At 44.3% G+C, this 18807-nt stretch overlaps 1 protein-coding gene across 3 annotated transcripts in view; it reads left to right on the top strand.

The window, feature by feature from the left end:
* The first annotated feature begins 3991 nt into the window (after positions 1 to 3991).
* Positions 3992 to 18807, top strand: part of mospd2 (motile sperm domain containing 2) — a 104637-nt gene continuing 89821 nt past the window's right edge. For 2 of the 3 annotated variants that reach the window (XM_059968019.1, XM_059968020.1), the window contains exons 1-2: positions 3992 to 4213; positions 4309 to 4366. In XM_059968019.1, coding sequence (XP_059824002.1) covers positions 4193 to 4213; positions 4309 to 4366 — 79 coding nt within the window. In that variant the 5' untranslated portion in view covers positions 3992 to 4192. The remainder of the gene's footprint in view (positions 4214 to 4308; positions 4367 to 18807) is intronic. The other variant, XM_059968021.1, reaches the window with a different exon arrangement.

The following is an 18807-nucleotide window of genomic DNA, read 5'->3' as shown; positions in this document are numbered from 1 at the left end:
CTGCAATGAATGGAGATATAACTAATTCAGGAACCACCAAATGTATATGCTACAGTGGCATGCAAAAGTTTGGGCACTCTGGTCAAAATTTCTGTTACTGTGAATAGCTAAGCAAGTAAAAGATGACCTTATTTCCAAAAGGCATAAAGTTAAAGATGATACATTTCTTTAATATTTTAAGCAAGATTACTTTCCTTTTTTAATTCCATCTTTTACAGTTTCAAAATAACAAAAAAGGAAAAGGACCCGAAGCAAAAGCTTGGGCACCCCGCATGATCAGTATTTAGTAACATCCCCTTTGACAAGTATCACAGCTTGTAAACGCTTTTTGTAGCCAGCTAACAATCTTTCAATTCTTGTTTGGGGTATTTCGCCCATTCTTCCTTGCAAAAGGCTTCTAGTTCTGTGAGATTCTTGAGCCATCTTGCATGCACTGCTCTTTTGAGGTCTATCCACAGATTTTCGATGATGTTTAGCTCGAGGGGCTGTGAGAGCCATGGCAAAACCTTCAGCTTGCGCCTCTTGAGGTAGTCCATTGTGGATTTTGAGGTGTGTTTACGATCATTATCCTGTTATAGAAACCATCCTCTTTTCATGTTCAGCTTTTTTTTTTTACAGACGGTGTGATGTTTGCTTACAGAATTTGCTGGTATTTAATTGAATTAATTCTTCTCTCTACCAGTGAAATGTTCCCTGTGCCACTGGCTGCAACACAAGCCCAAAGCATGGTCGATCCAACCCCGTGCTTAACAGTTGGAGAGGCGTTCTTTTCATGAAATTCTGCACCCTTTTTTCTCCAAACATACCTTTGCTCATTGCAGCCAAAAAGTTCTATTTTAACTTCACCAGTCCACAGGACTTGTTTCCAAAATGCATCAGGCTTGTTCAGATGTTCCTTTGCAAACTTCTGATGCTGAATTTTGTGATGAGGATGCAGGAAAGATTTTCTCCTGATGACTCTTCCATGAAGGTCATATTTGTGCAGGTGTCGCTGCACAGTAGAACAGTGCACCACTACTCCAGAGTCTGCTAAATCTTCCTGAAGGTCTTTTGCAGTCAAACAGGGGTTTTGGTTTGCCTTTCTAACAATCCTATGAGCAGTTCTCTCAGAAAGTTTTATTGGTCTTCCAGACCTCAACTTGACTTCCACCAGTCCTGTTAATTGCCATTTCTTAATTACATTATGAACTGATGAAACGGCTACCCGAAAATGCTTTGCTATCTTCTTATAGCCTTCTCCTGCTTTGTGGGCATCAATTATTTTAATTTTCAGAGTTCTAGGCAGCTGAGGAGCCCATGGCCGCTGATTGTTGGGACAAGGTTTGAGGAGTCAGAGTATTTATAAAGCTTTGAAATTTGCATAACTTGGCCTTTCCTAACAATGACTGTGAACAAGCCATAGCCCTAACAAGCTAATTGTCTGAGACCTTGGTAAAAGTTATCTGAGAGCTCAAATCTCTTGGGGTGCCCAAACTTTTGTATTGTGCTCCTTTCCTTTTTATTCTAAAATTGTACAAAACAAAAACACACTAATCTTGCTTAAAACATTGAAAAGAATGTTTCATCTTTAACTTTACGACTTTTGGAGATCAGTTCATCTTCTAATCACTTAACTATTCACAGTAACAGAAATTCTGACCAGAGGTGACCAGTAACTTTTGCATGCCACTGTATATGGTCAGCTACCTATCACAGTCAACCTTTTCCATGTCCCTGAGCTTAAAAATGACCCCCAATCCAGCTACTGGTTGACAGGCTATATACTTCTAGACCAGAGGTTCCCAACCTGGGGACCACAGACCCCTTACTTAATGGTATTGGTCCATGGCATATAAAAAAAATTCGGGGTCCCCTGCTATAGGCTGTCTGAGTATATAACAGCCCTGCTATTCCAGTCAAACTTATATCTATGCCTGTCCCTGAACCCGCTGACCCACCCGCCCCTGAACCCACCATTCCCCTCTCCCTGAACCCGGTGACCCACCCGCCCCTGTCCCTGAACCCACCGTTCCCCTCTCCCTGAACCCACTGACCCACCCGCCCCTATCCCTGAACCCACCGTTCCCCTCTCCCTGAACCCGCTAACCCACCCGCCCCTGTCCCTGAACCCACCGTTCCCCTCTCCCTGAACCCGCTGACCAACCCACCCTCGTCCCTGAACCCGCTGACCCACCCGCCCCTGTCCCTGAACCCGGTGACCCACCATTCCCCTCTCCCTGAACCCGGTGACCCACCATTCCCCTCTCCCTGAACCCGCTGACCAACCCACCCCTGTCCTTGAACCCAGTGACCCACCCGCCCCTGTCCCTGAACCCAGTGACCCACCCGCCCGTCCCTGAACCCACCGTTCCCCTCTCCCTGAACCCGCTGACCAACCCACCCCTGTCCTTGAACCCAGTGACCCACCCGCCCCTGTCCCTGAACCCAGTGACCCATCCGCCCGTCCCTGAACCCACCGTTCCCCTCTCCCTGAACCCGCTGACCCACCCGCCCCTGTCCCTGAACCCACCGTTCCCCTCTCCCTGAACCCGCTGACTCACCCGCCCGTCCCTGAACCCACCATTCCCCTCTCCCTGAACCCGGTGACCCACCCGCCCCTCTCCCTGAACCCACCATTCCCCTCTTCCTGAACCCGCTGACCCACCCGCCCCTGTCCCTGAACCCACCATTCCCCTCTCCCTGAACCCGCTGACCCACCCGCCCCTGTCCCTGAACCCACCATTCCCCTCTCCCTGAACCCGCTGACCCACCCGCCCCTGTCCCTGAACCCACCATTCCCCTCTCCCTGAACCCAGTGACCCACCCGCCCCTCTCCCTGAACCCACCATTCCCCTCTCCCTGAACCCGCTGACCCACCCGCCCCTGTCCCTGAACCCACCATTCCCCTCTCCCTGAACCCGCTGACCAACCCGCCCATGTCCCTGAACCCAGTGACCCACCCGCCCCTGTCCCTGAACCCACCATTCCCCCCTCCCTGAACCCGGTGATCCACCATTCCCCTCTCCCTGAACCCGGTGACCCACCATTCCCCTCTCCCTGAACCCGCTGACCAACCCGCCCCTGTCCCTGAACCCACCATTCCCCTCTCCCTGAACCCGGTGACCCACCATTCCCCTCTCCCTGAACCCGTTGACCAACCCGCCCCTGTCCCTGAACCCACCATTCCCCTCTCCCTGAACCCGGTGACCCACCATTCCCCTCTCCCTGAACCCGGTGACCCACCATTCCCCTCTCCCTGAACCCGGTGACCCACCATTCCCCTCTCCCTGAACCCGGTGACCCACCATTCCCCTCTCCCTGAACCCGGTGACCCACCATTCCCCTCTCCCTGAACCCGGTGACCCACCATTCCCCTCTCCCTGAACCCGCTGACCCACCATTCCCCTCTCCCTGAACCCGGTGACCCACCATTCCCCTCTCCCTGAACCCGCTGACCAACCCGCCCCTGTCCCTGAACCCACCATTCCCCTCTCCCTGAACCCGGTGACCCACCATTCCCCTCTCCCTGAACCCGTTGACCAACCCGCCCCTGTCCCTGAACCCACCATTCCCCTCTCCCTGAACCCGGTGACCCACCATTCCCCTCTCCCTGAACCCGGTGACCCACCATTCCCCTCTCCCTGAACCCGGTGACCCACCATTCCCCTCTCCCTGAACCCGGTGACCCACCATTCCCCTCTCCCTGAACCCGGTGACCCACCCGCCCCTGTCCCTGAACCCACATTCCCCTCTCCCTGAACCCGCTGACCCACCCGCCCCTGTCCCTGAACCCACATTCCCCTCTCCCTGAACCCGCTGACCCACCCGCCCCTGTCCCTGAACCCACCATTCCCCTCTCCCTGAACCCGCCCCTGTCCCTGAACCCACCATTCCCCTCTCCCTGAACCCGCTGACCAACCCGCCCCTGTCCCTGAACCCACCATTCCCCTGTCCCTGAACCCGCTGACCCACCCGCCCCTGTCCCTGAACGCGACGCTCTTTCTTGCCTTCAGCCGCGCCTTCCTGTCCGGTTGGAAGTGCGAGGAGGTGGGCGGAACGCCAGCGAGAGTCCGCCCGGGAAACGAAACGGGTGGCGAGTTAACTCTCCCTCCCGCCTCGGCGCTGTCCGAGTTGGCGCGCGTCCCCTGACGACGGGAGCGGCGCTCGGGGTGAGAGGTCAGGCCGCTCACGTGACTGCGGCTGGAGCGCTGTGATGGCTGCCGATCAGCTGCCGGTGAGAGCCGTGTCGGAGTATGGTGGGGTGCTCGGTATTGAGGGCTCGGGGGTAGCTGTTTTCCTATAAACCACTCATGTTCCTGTCTCTTCCAGGACAAAGAGAAGTTAATAAGCGAAACGAGGCAGCGCTTTACCAGCGAGTATGTACAAGGTACTGTTCGTGTTGCTTACGTGGGGAGGACGGGTGATGAACCTGAGCTTTCGTCCCAGTTCATCTCTGTGGCTCCCGGCCTCAATTTATGTCTGTGCGCTCGACATAATTCGTATTTCTACGTTCTCGTCTCCTCCCCGTTCAATTCTCTATAGTGTTGGGTGAGTGGGCAGGGCTGGCTGAGAGTTACTTTTTCTTAGTGGAAATGTGCAGCTGTAAGGACCTGGGGTTACTGGTTAATCCTGTGTTTTCAGCTGCACCTTCCTTCAGTCGCCTCTGGTGGCAACTGCAGAAACATTGAGTTCTTCTCTAACTGCCACTTTCCATGTAAATATATGCAAATTCTCAACCTGTATAAATACATTCCAAACAATCCCCTAGTATATCATCTGACTGAGTAAAATTATTAACACTGACGGGAATAAGTCACTAAATGTTTTCTTCAATTTCTGCTTGTGTGTTAGTGTGACAAGCTTGTCAGGCCAGTTGTAACTGTTTTGAAAATTGATTAATTTCCTTAAGACCATAAGACAGGAGCAGAACTAGACCATTAGGCCTATTGAGGCTGCTCTACTATTCAATCATGAGTGATTCATTTTCTTTCTCAACCCTTTTTCCTGTTTCTCCCCATAACCTTTGATCAAGAATTTACCAATCTTTGTTTTAAATATAGCCATTGACAGTCTCCACAGCTGTCTGTGGCAATGAATACCACAGACTCACCACTCTAGCTAAAAAAAATCTTTTTTATCTCTGCAATGAAGGGACACCCTTCTATTCTGAGGCTGTGTGTGCACTTGGGTCCTAAACTCCCATTATTGGAAGCATTTTCTGCATGTCCACTATATATACCTTTTTATTGAAAGATCTTGAAATATTTGCAGATCTCTGACAATATTTTAATGTGTAAGTTAATATTTTGCTGTTTCAGGAGCTTCTATGTCTTTTGGTTGTGGTGGTGGATACATTTCTTGTATTTGTGGTCAACTGCAAACTGTATATAATGTCAAAATCCAATGCTTCGGCTAGCTTAATGACAACTTGTGACCTAAATGCCCTATTTTATCCTGGGTTCATAGCTTCCATAGTTTCAAGTTTGACTTTTGTATTGACATTCTGAGATGTATTTTGGAATGGTTGATATTCACTTAAAGGTATTCCCTTCTCAGTTGTCATTAAAGTAATGGAAAGAATGGCTGACTCTTTTGGAGTGGTTCCTTCACTGCCCTGTTAGCCTTGTACAGAATGATCCAAACTCAAACAAAGGAAATGCGTTCTGAGTGCAAGGTAAAAATGGCTGTAAATCAAAATAACATTCAACTGATAACAGAAATTATTGGGCTTCAAGTCAAATGCCTTTGGGTAGGGTCATAATATGAATCAAGTGAGAAAGTTATCATTGTAGGAGGAGGGGGGGAGTCAATCAGTAGAGCTGCAGGAATCCCCTAGGACTGAGTCCTGGACCCAAACACCTTCAGCTGCTTTATCAATGATCTTTCTTTGATGGTACGGTCAGAAGTGGTGATATATGTTGATTGCAGTATGTTCGATTCTATTTGCAACTCCTCAGGAAATGAATTAGTCGCATGCACTAAAAGCTGAATGATGGGTGTGAGAATGAATTCCAGTGGCATGCATTCTTCATGGGCAGGTAATGACAGTTGCTAACAAGAGGGCCTGACACTGACCTGGAATATTCAGTAGCATTGCCAGTGTGAAATCCCTCTCTAACAAAATCCTCAGAATCCGGTTTATTATCAGTGATATACATCATGACATTAGTTGCTTTGCGGCAGCAGTGGAAGTTAATGAGTGCGAAACAACAGCAAAATTATGATGTAGTTGATGGTGGTGAGGGTAGTGCTTGTGATGGAGTTGCCTCAATCTGCCACCTTTTGCAGCTTTATCAATCCTGTGCTTTGGAGCCGCCATACCAGATGGAATGCTTTCCATGGTACATCTGTAAGCATTTGTTAGAATCTTTGGTATTATACCAATTCTCTTCAGACATCTAATGAAGCCTTGCCTCTGGTGTGCCTCCCTCATAATTTCATTGATTATATGGGCCCGGGATATGTTGACACACAGGAATTGAAGTTGCTCACCCTTTCTACAGCTGACCCCCCATTTCCCCTTACTGAAGTCCAACATCTTACTGATGTTGAGCGCAAGGTGGTTGTTGCGACACGGTTGAACCAGCTGATCTGTCTCATTTGTAGTCATCATTGATTTAGAAACTTAAGTTGATCAGCCACATTTAGTTAGTGACTGATACCCCATATCTTTTCCTCTGTCTATAAGGCCTGAGTCAACAGTGTGATGGTGTACTTTCCAACTGCCTGGATAGGTACAGTGCAAAAATATCTCAAACATCAATCCAGGAAAAGCAGATTATTTGATTGGCATCTCATCAACTGCACTAAACATTAATTTCTTACCACCACCATACTGTGGCTGTAGTGCGAACAGCTTTACAAAGTTATCTGCAGTTACTTATTCAGGGAACTGCTAACAGCACCTCTCAGATCCATGGTACCTACCACCAAGGACAAGGCAGTGAGGTTGGTGAACATATTTTGCCAAACTTCATAGATTTATAATTATTTTTCATGAATTAGTTTCAATTAGATTCAGTTTATTTTGGCTTAATTTCTTTGTATTAATTTTTTTATTCATTTATTGAACCACACTGCCCAGCAATTCCCCCAAATTTAATCTGAGCTTAATCACAATTTACAATGACCAATTAACCTACCAACCAGTGAGTCTTTAGACTGGGAAGAAACTGGAGCACTCGGAGGAAACATACAAACTCCTTAGGGGTAGCAGTGAGAATTGAACATGGGTTGCCTGTACTATAAAGTGTTGTGCTAACCACTATGCTACAGTGCTGTTCCATTATCTTGGCCTCCAGTACAATAACTTAACCATTGCCTTACTCTACCACTAAATCTATGGGCCACAATTACTACTTTGAAAATGTGCCATTGTATTTGTGATTTTTATCATTCTAATCAGTTACTGCCATTTCTTTGCCATTGGTGTCTTACTCAAAGTTGGTTAATAACTGTCAAGATGATATTTCCTGCTCCAAGAGATAGGAATTGCCTTCATTGTGTTTGCATTCTGTCACCTGTTGGGAATAATGTCCAACAACCATGCACAAATTGTTGTTTAAATTAATACTTATTTGCTGCCACTGATTTCTGGAAGAGATCTGCGTGGAACTGTGAGAATGTGATGTGGCAAGAGTAATTTGGCTACACTGGTTACCTTTGTCTTCAATGGCATATTGCTTTGCATTTGGTTTGAAGACAGAAATAGTTGATAACAGCAACATCTTTCCATCGAGATCTGACGATAGCCGAAGTACTGAATGCAGTTAACACCAATGTCCAGGACCTTGTCTATCTACTTTTTCACTGTACTTCTGGGATTGTCTGATCTATTGAATAAATTGTACAGGATTACAACCTGTCAAACTACAAAACCCTAGGATTTAAGAATTTGAAAATCTGGAGAATAACCTCTAGGATTCTATGCCAAATTAGGAATGACATTGTTGTGATCCTTTTTATTAGGGCTAACTTCATGCCCCATCATTGAAATGTTCCCACATTCTGTGGATTCTCTTTCAAGGACTCTTCAACTCATATTTTAAATATTTTTTTTTGCTTGTTTGTTTATTTCTTGTATTTGTACAATTTGTTGTCTTTTGTACACCTGGTGTAGTCTTTCATTAAGTGAGTGTGCCCACAAGAAAATGGGTTGTGTGTGTGTATACACTTGGATAAATTTACTTGGAACTTTGATTATAAGGCAAAAGATTGAAACTTGAGGGAAGATGTTACCTTTTCAGTAAATATTCTACTTCATTATTTTAATTAATTTTTTATTTAGCAAAAATTAAATTCCTCTAATGGAGCCACTTTAAAATCCGTTCTCAATTAATTGCAGCATTTAGAGGGTGGCAAATTCCGAACTACAGGTGTCTCCCGCTTTACAAATGTTTGCTTTACTCCACTTCGCTTTTCAAAAGACCTACATTAGTAATCTGTTTTTTGCATTACAAAGAGGATTTTTGCTTTTACAAATTTTTTTCCTGTATAAATTAATGGTTCTTTACGCCATTTCGGCTTTCAAAAGGTTTCATAGGAACTCTACCTTTGTAAGGGGGGGGGGAACACCTGAAAAGTTTTTCTGACCATGCTGCTGGACTGTAATGTGAAGGACCATTTGTTTTGACATGCTGCACCTAGAACAAATGAACGCAAACTCTGGGGTGGTAGTTATGGTGATTTTTGTGATGGGAAAAGATTGAACTGGCAATAATAGGTTTGTAATTTTTCTTGGCTTTTGGGGAAGTTTAGAAGCCTCATATTATAGTGCAGTACTTCCCTTTCAAGTAATGATATGCTTGTAAATGTTACTTGCCTTTTGCTTTAGAACATAAAATAATACAGCACAGGAACAGACCCTTCGGCCCACAATGTTTTGCTGAACAAACATGTTGGAGAGAGAAAAATAGAACGTCTCACTTCCGTTTAACTTCTGTCTGTGATCTTGGGCACTATTACAGTAAGGTCCAACCCAAGCTTGTGCAGTGGCACCTCTTCTTTTGTTTTGACACATTGTTGCAACTTTTTGGACTTTATCAAATTGTACAAGTTCTGACACCTGACTGGCCACTTCTGCTCTAAGTCATCTTTCAGACATTTGATTTAGTTTTTGTTTCCAGTAGATTAGTTGTACCTGTTAGACATGTGTGACAGTTCTGCATTTGTTAATATTTTACAGTTCTTTATGCATTATCACTGTACAGCCACTATTAATCCACCAACCACTAATTAGATCTGCAGCAACCCTGGTTTCGTCCTATTTTGGATACATTTTCATTCATTTATTCATTTCTTCCCCCAACTCTATGTTACAGAGGATAACAAGCTTTTCTGTTTCTCAGTTATGGCAAAGGGTCTTGGATTTAAAAAGTTATCTCTGTTTCTCTTTCCATGGATACTGCTGGATCTGCTGTTTCCAGCATTTTCCATTTTTATTTGTAACTTATGTTGATGTTGGATTCTTCAGAAGCAGAGTCAATAGAAACAATTCAAATATGGGGTTATGTTTGTCAGACAGTGGTTTAATTTGTCTTCAAATAAGCTTTTATGTCTACCTAATTAAATGTAAGTGTAAGAATAATTCATACATTTTTATACTTGAACCTATTTTGTTAATACTCAGAAACAATTGAGAATGCCTCCTTTCTGAAGGTTAAGTATCCACATTTGTTAAGAGACTGGTCAACAAAAACTGAAGCTTGCAAAGGAAGTCAAATTTATTGACTTGGCTACAAAATTAATTAGTGTTTGTTGGGGAGGCAATAATCGTCATTTTCTTGGATTAGACTGATGTGAATTGTGATGTTCTCGAAAAGCGTGTTTGACCTGAACTGTTCCTTACTGGTAGGTTAAAGGAATGTGTTTACAATCCTAAGGCCATTAGAAGTAGTATAGATGAAACTATACAGTTGTAAATAGTAGATTGAAAATTAGGCAGAGTTCTGGCAAATTCAATGTGGTGTAGACAAATTTGAGCTTATCTTGCAAATTAAAAAAAGTGAAGTCTGGAAATGGGGAAAGTTTAATACTTGAAGTGTATTTACATAGATTATTGAAGTGGAGGAGGATGGATACAGAAAATAGTTCAGAATTTCCAACACAATTTTGGTCTTTTGGCCATTAAGAGATGGGGTTTTGGTGTGGCCTGCAGAGTCCATTCACAGACCAGCCATTATCTGATTAAAGTGACAGAACTATTCTAAAAGTCTGAATAACATATTCCTACCTTGCGATATTTTCTTGATAATTCTATTCTTATTTGCATTTCATATAATTACTTAAATAGAATTTAAACTACAAATTTGAAATGCTACTAAGACACATTGAATATCAGAAAAGATTTAAAAGAAGTAGGTCTTGGGACTTGCTAGTGAGTTCCAACAGCATCCTAAAAGTGACCAGTTTGCAAATTGTTAGTCAATAATTGATTGGCTTATTGGTAGCACACATTGCAACCATTGTGAAAGTGGGCCAGCCAAAGAGTAAGCACCGAAACTTTGGCTCAAGGCTTTGGCATGAAGAGGCAGAGTAAATGGTCCAGTTGTGGGGTGTCAGAGTAGCACTTTTGTATAAAAAGCTTCAGTGGGGACATGCAAGAACAAGTAAAGTTTTATGTTGTTGTTCATTCTTCATCCTTGATTCAGTATAGGCAGGATGGTAGTTAGGGTAGTGCAATGTCTCTCAGCCTTTTATAGCCCAGTGCGCCCCCCCCCCCCGCCACACACACAAAGCACTTTCATACTTGCCAATGCCCCCCAAAGCACCTTCGTACTTGCCAATACCTCTCTTAAGAACAATATACTTTCTGATATCTATAGTGTGAAACCATATCTACATTATGTTAATAAGAATAATGATTTTGCTTTAAATTTTTATTTGTCTTCAAGCCTAGCTTACACAGTACCTGTGTGTTGTATAGTTGCTTCAGTATCAATGTGATCCTTGAGCTTTATGCTTTCTCGCAAGAGTTGAAATATCTGGTTCAAGTTGTGACAGCAAAACGCGTAACAATGTCCAAGTGGTTTCGGTTATTTGTGAATGTGGTTCACTGTGCTGAAGCCTCTTTCAACAAGGTAGGGTGGAAATGCAGTGGAGTAGTTTGGCATTTCTCCAAAAACCTGGAAACTTCGTAAGACGGTGTAGCCACATACCACAAAAGGAAACATTTTAGAAAAGCATTTTTGTTTCATTCTGAATTTTGATAATTTCTTCTTGCGAGTTCTCTTCCTGTTCATGTACCTTGCAATGAAATGGGTTATATACCATAGTCCAGAATTTCCAAATCGTTCAAATCCTTGAATAGATTCTGAAAACCATTCAGTAATTGCATGTGTAAACAGTACTCTTGCAAATCACTGTCTGTGAAAGACAATGCCAAGCAGGGGGACTAAGAACATTCTTCTCCCAATGAACTTGCTTGTATTTTTCCAATTTTCTGATAGAAATGGATACTGCACTTTTTGCCTGGATTAAATTGAAATTCTCACCCTGTAATTTCAAATTTAGAATGTTCATTTTGTCATACAGATCAGCTTGGTATGCCACACTTCCAGGTAGACATTTAGTCTTATTTCCCAAGCTTTTGTTGACTACAGTGTCAAAAAGTTCAAAGAAATGTTTTAAGCAGCAGCCTTTTGACAGCCAATGGACTTCAGTGTGAAGTAGCAAGGTTTCAACCTCTTCAGCATTATCTTGGCATAATGGGTGAAATATTCTGTATTTAATGGATGAGCTTTAATTTGTTTGATAGCAGATATTACAAGAGTCATGCTTGAAAAAAGTCGCAGATTGAGGTTTTTGGCTGCAAGATATTGTTGATGAATTACACAATGGATTGTAAACAGATTTGGAATTTCGTTTTTCATAAGTGCCACTAAACCAGCATGGTAACCGGTCATACATGGTGTTCCATCTGTTGTACAAGAGATCATGTTCCTAATTGAAATATTTTTCTCAATATCCACTTTGAACTTGTTGTAGATTCTCTGTTGCTATGTTTTTTCTCTTTTTGCACAAGAGAATCTCTTCATAAACTTTTCCGTTTTTGATAAACCGTACATATGCCATTAGCAATGCTTCGTTTTTGTGCAGTTGGCTCATCCAGTTGTATGCCAAGTTCTGCTTTTTATAGCTTTTTGCACAGCTGATGCTTAATGTCTTCATTCATTTCATCAATATGATGAGCTACAGATTTATTCAGAGAAATTGCTTTTAAAATACTGGTATCCATTTTGGTGAGCACTTCTGATACAGCAGGCATTATTGTTCACCAATTGTATGAGATTTTCCCCACTTTGTTATCATTTTGGAAATGCTATAAGAAGCAATGAAACCACTATCGAGGTCATTTTTAGCTTTCTTGGAAAATAATGAGTGTGCAACGCTTTTCAAGTGCTTCTTTCACCTCTGGAACTGAGTAATATCACAAGTAGCCTTGTGCTGTCTTTACGACAGTTATTTAGTTTATAATATTTTTGCTTAGTAATTCATTCGATAGTATTTTCTAGTTAGAATTAGAAGTGTTTAAAGTATATTCATTGCATGTAAAATATATTGGCATGCGATGATGTCACATCCGGTTTCGCCGCGTCTTGTGGGAAAGTACCGGTCTGAAATTAACGCGAGGGTGGGGGCTCACCACGAGGCACACCTGAGCAGAAGTTGTTTTGCAGGCATGAGAAATCACAGTGAGAGCAACGCTTTTTCACCATATGTTAATGTGAAGAGTGAACAGTAAATGGTTAATCTTACTGCGATGTGGTTCATTGACTGTGGTTTATCTCGACGTTGAATTCGGCGTTATTAGTACACCCGAAGGAGAACGTTACAGTGAAAAAGCGGCATTATCAGGTGTTTCAAGTGCTGCAATGTCAGCTCGATCCAGCATCAAGTCGACGCCGCCCAGCGACAAGGGCGGTAAACCGACATCAAGTAAGTCCACCCAGGCAAGAGCCAAGGCAGAAGTCGCCAAGGTGCGACTGCGTTACGCCAGACAAGAAGCAGTTTTGAAAATGAAGCAGGCCACCAGAGAAGCCGAAATCCAGAAAGAAAAGGCTGCCAGAGAAGCCGAAATCCAGAAAGAAAGGGCCGCCAGACAAAGAGAAGAGGCCGCCAGAGAAGCCGAAACCCAGAAGGAATGGGACACCCGAGAAGCCGAAACCCAGTTAGAAATGGCAAAAATATCGACAGAGTTGCAAGTGCTGCAGCTAGAAAGAGAAGAAGAAGCTGCCATGGCGGAAGCAGAGTACATAGAAGAAGATGAAGGGTCGCATGATCTGACCGAAGTAAGATCTACTTTAGAAAGGACCAGACTGGAACGCACAAGCGACTATGTACAATCTCAAATAGACAGGCAGGCTCGTCTCCCCTCTCCATACGTATTCGATAACTTCCCCAGCTACGAGGAACCTCAGAGAGTCACGATTGCATCACATCCATACGAGGAAGAAAATTTACCCTCACGACTCCGTGATGAAGTCAAGAATGAAAGAGCTGACAACCGATACTTCTCGACACCAAACTTACAAAGTTTGATGCGAAGAGATGCAGAGGTCGAATCCAGGACGGCAAATTCCATGAGAAACGTACGCTCTCAGTCATATAGGCGCCAACGTACTTCTCCAGCCCGCATGCCGCTTACAGCCGATCCCATGATGCAGTATTTAGCACAACGAGATCTCGTCACTTCGGGACTGTACCAGTTTGACGATAAACCTGAAAATTACTGTGCATGGTACTCAACGTTCACCAACGCAATCGACGGAGTCCAGCTTAGTGCAACCCAAAAGTTGGACCTTCTGGCGAAATGACTGGGAAAAGAATCACGCGAACAGGTGAGACGTATGTGTTCAGTGTACATCAAAAAACCCGAGCTAGCTTTAAGCAAAGCGTGGGAGAGACTTCGGGAGGACTATGGGTCCCCCGAAGTTATTGAAGCGGCGCTATGTCGACGTCTGGAAAACTTTCCTAAGGTGTCAGCCAAAGATCACATTAAGTTAAGAGAATTCGGAGATTTACTCATGGAGATCCAAGGCGCCAAAGAAGATGGCTACTCAGCTGGTCTAGTATACCTAGAAACTCCATCCGGGATTAGACAAGTCGTGGACAAACTTCCTTTTGGGCTGCAGGACAGGTGGCTGTCCGTTGCTTTAGATTACAAGGAAGAGCACGATGATTGATTTCCTCCCTTTGAGCTCCTCATTAGGTTTGTGTACAGGGAGGCGAGGAAGCGAAACGACCCTAGCCTCGCGGGTCCAGGAAGCAGTATGATTTACACCAAGCCAAGTAGATCCTCTTCGAATGTTTTCAACATTGATAAACCCGTCTCAGTGCTCAAGACTGAAGCCCTTACAACTAACAACGACCCTAGCAAGTATTGTCCATTGCATAACAAACCTCACCCCCTCAAAGGATGCAGAATGTTTAGGGAAAAACCCCTTGCAGAGAGGACGGCTCTTCTCAAGGAGAAAAGAATATGTTTTAGATGCTGTTCCTCAACCTCTCACCTCGCCAGAGAGTGTACGATCGCCGTGAAGTGTCCGGAATGTGATAGCACGGATCACGTCGGGGCCATGCATTCCGGCCTGTCACCGCAAACCGACAACGCTCCTTCACCCCCACAAAAGGACGGCGGGGAGGGAGAGGCTCACCCCAGGACAACAGTTGTCAGCTCGAACTGTACAGAAGTTTGCGGTCAAGCTCAGTCAAGCCTCACTAGGGTGTACCCTAAAGGAGCCAAAGACAAGGCCATCAAAGCCTACGTGATTCTGGACGATCAGAGCAATCGTTCACTAGTCAGTCCAGAGTTCTTTAAATTGTTCAACATTGAGAGTGAGCAGTTCCCATACTACCTCAAAACTTGCTCAGGCAACATGGAAACCCAAGGAAGGAAGGCAGAAGGCATCCAGATCGAGTCCCTGGATGGTAAAGTCGTCATCTGTCTCCCTCCGCTCTTAGAGTGCGATAGAATCATGAATAACCGCACTGAGATCCCGACACCAAGTGCGGCGCTACACCAGCCACATCTCCGCCACATCGCCAAACACATCCCAAAACTGGATCCAAAAGCGGAAATACTCCTGCTATTAGGAAGAGATGTAATCCGGGTACACAAGGTTAGGCAGCAGGTCAATGGACCACACGACGCCCCCTTTGCGCAATGCTTGGATCTAGGCTGGGTGGTGATAGGAGAGGTGTGCCCTGAAGACGTACACAAACCGATGGTTAACACACTCAAGACCAATGTGCTAGAGAGTGGCCGCCATTCAATCTTTCAACCCTGCCCGAGTGTCCCGTGCATTAAGGAAGCACAACAAGACGTTAACAAGCGTAAAGTAACTGACGAGACGCCAGGTAAGTCAGTTTTCGTTCAAACCGAGCATGGAAATAAACTTGCACAATCAGCTCAAGATGCCATTTCTTTAAAAACAAAGGAAACCAAGGTCTTCAGAGATGAAGCAAATAATGGGGTTGCCCCATCGCCTTTCAGAGAACCGTGCCAGCACTCACCAGATAACAAAGAGCAGGCAGTCAAACGGTTCACGTCCTTACGGAAAACCCGGAAAAGGAAACCTGAGATGCAGCAACGCACCCGATTGACCCACGAGGTACAGTGCACCCTAATGGCAGAGGTCACAACCATTATAAACGCACAACCACTCCTACCTGTGTCTTCTGACCCAGAAAACCCCTTCATACTTTTGCCATCAATGCTCCTTACACAGAAGGCAGGAACACCTCCTCCACCAGGAGACTTCTCAGACAAGGATTTGTACACAAAGCAATGGAGACAAGTCCAGGCTCTGGCAAATCAGCTCTGGTCTCGCTGGAGACAAAAATATCTACCTTTGTTGCAACAGAGACAAAAGTGGACAGAACCCCGCAGGAATCTTCAAGTTGGAGACTTAGTCCTGCTCAGGGACAAGCAAATCGCCCGCAACAGCCGGCCAATGGCCAGAATCACTGCTACATTCCCTAGCGGGGATGGACATGTCAGGAAGATCGAATTGAAGACTACCGACCAAGGCGATGTGAAAATTTACCAAAGGCCAGTTACAGAAGTTATTCTACTTCTACCTAATGACTGATTAAGGGACTAAGTTTGTACTCTGTTCATTATGACCTTACGAAGGTCAAGCGGGGAGTGTGCTGTCTTTACGACAGTTATTTAGTTTATAATATTTTCGCTTAGTAATTCATTCGATAGTATTTTCTAGTTAGAATTAGAAGTGTTTAAAGTATATTCATTGCATGTAAAATATATCGGCATGCGATGACGTCACATCCGGTTTCGCCGCGTCTTGTGGGAAAATACCGGTCTGAAATTAACGCGAGGGTGAGGGAGAGCAACGCTTTTTCACTGTAACGTTCTCCTTCGCGTGTACAAATAACACCGAATTCAACGTCGAGATAAACCAGTCAATGAGACCAGATCGCAATAAGAATAACCATTTACTGTTCACTCTTCACATTAACATATGGTGAAAACTGTTGATAAAACAATACAAGATTGATACAGTATTTGTTCCTTCCTTAATATCACATTTCAATTGTAAATACTTGTATAGGTGACATTACACTAAGGTGCAGTATACAGGGAGAGTTTACCTGCTCCATTGACTACTTTAAATACACTTCCATGCAAACAATCCGCAACTCTTTAACTAACGAAAGCATAAACATTATCGACCATCGTTACTTCTAACAGGATCGGCATTAACATCTTAGTACAATATATCGATTATCTATTAACTTACAGCGTTGTTTCTCACTGTGATTTCTCATGCCTGCAAAACAACTTCTGCTCAGGTGTGCCTCGTGGTGAGCCCCCACCCTCGCGTTAATTTCAGACCGGTACTTTCCCACAAGACGCAGCGAAACCGGATGTGACGTCATCGCATGCCGATATATTTTACATGCAATGAATATACTTTAAACACTTCTAATTCTAACTAGAAAATACTATAAAATGAATTACTAAGCGAAATTATTATGAACTAAATAACTGTCGTAAAGACAGCACATTCCCCGCTTGACCTTCATAAGGTCATAATGAACAGAGTACAAAACTTAGTCTCTTAAACAGTCATTAGGTAGAAGTAGAATAACTTCTGTAACTGGCCTTTGGTAAATTTTCACATCGCCTTGGTCGGTAGTCTTCAATTCAATCTTCCTGACATGTCCATCCCCGCTAGGGAATGTAGCAGTGATTCTGGCCATTGGCCAGCTGTTGCGGGCGATTTGCCTGTCCCTGAGCAGGACCTGGAACTGAGTAATATCACAAGTATCCTTTTCAGGGTGTTTTTTACAGATCTATTCCTGCAATCTTTTTGATTTCATGGCTTCGTTAGCACAGTAATACAAATAGGACACATGAGGCGTATCCCAGGTATGTAAGATATGACCACACTTATGAAGCTGGGATCTTTTTGAACACCTCAGAGGAATCCTTGGTTGGCAGGTTCACTGATTGGCTCTATTTAACATTTGGTTCCGATCAGTGCTGTGTTGTTGCACGACCTGTTTTCTGTAGTGAAATTTGAGAGGGTGTACTTCACTTACCAGCTGTTAAATTGCGTGAACTAATTATGTGCCACGAGTCAAGGGGAACTGTTGAGTACCCTGGTTGCTAATTTAAGTTATGCATCCCCACTCCTGCAGGTTCCTATTAGTCATGGCATTTACCTTTCTCTCCATTTCCCCCCACTTTATGACCTGGTGCTCTGGTTCCCAACAGCCCCCCATCCCCCGCCAGACTAGCTTACACACTCTGAGGAATGCTGGCAAACCTGCCAACCAGAATATTGATTCCCCTCCAGTGAAGGTGCAACCCATCCGGCTTGTACAGGTGACCCCTCCGCCAGAAGAGATTCCATCGATCCAAGCACATGAAACCCTGTACTCTGCAGCAGTTCCTCAACCACTCATTCATCTGATCTACCTTTCTATACCTTCCTTGAGTAGCATGTGGCACCAGGAGTCATCGAAAGATTACTTCAAAGGAGTGAGAGCTGGGAGGAAGTGCAAGTCTCATTAATTAACTTTTTAGGCAGCAGATGCCAATACAAAGAAGGTAAGCTCATGGGGAGAAATCACTTGCTCCACCTCTTCACAGCAATATCTCCAGATCCGATTGTTACACCGAGCCACTCCTGCAACGACTTTTTTCGATGGGAATGGAGAGAAAGGTTAATGCCATGACTAATAGGAACCTGCAGGAGTGGGGTAATAAGTACAATGGGGCAGATGGGTTGAATTGTATGTATTTTAATGCTGGGAGTGTAGTGGTTAAGGGTGATGAACTTAGTTCCCATGTACTGATCCATGGATATGTTGTAAGCATTAGAGATTTGTTTGAGAGAGGGGCAAGGATGGATGTTTAATCTTCCAGGGTTTTGATGGTTTAGAAAAGCTAGGGATGGCAATAAGAGGGTAGTTGCAGTATTCATCAGGGACGGTATCACAGCTGCACTCAGGTGTCCATAATGGAAGGCTCAACCACTGAGTCTATATAGGCAGAAACAAAAGAAGGTTCAGTCACTCTGGGTTTATACTAGAGAGTTCCCCCCAATTGAGGAACAGATAGGCAGGCAGTATATTGGGCAAATCCACATCTGACATGTAGGTGTTTAAAGACCAACTGCGTAAAGTACAGGACAGGTATGTTCCAGTCAGAAGGGAGGATAATGATGGCAAGGCAAGTGAACCTCGGATGTTGAGGGAGGTAATGAATTTAATTAAGAAGGAAAGGAAAAGGTGTGTAAAGCTGAGGAAGCTAGAATCAAACAGAACCCTTCAGGATTATAAAGAAGCCAGAAAAGAACT

This window comes from Hypanus sabinus, chromosome 4, assembly GCF_030144855.1.
Source record: "Hypanus sabinus isolate sHypSab1 chromosome 4, sHypSab1.hap1, whole genome shotgun sequence".
In the NCBI taxonomy this organism is placed as follows: domain Eukaryota; kingdom Metazoa; phylum Chordata; class Chondrichthyes; order Myliobatiformes; family Dasyatidae; genus Hypanus; species Hypanus sabinus.
This window is presented reverse-complemented; position numbering and strand designations above follow the sequence as displayed.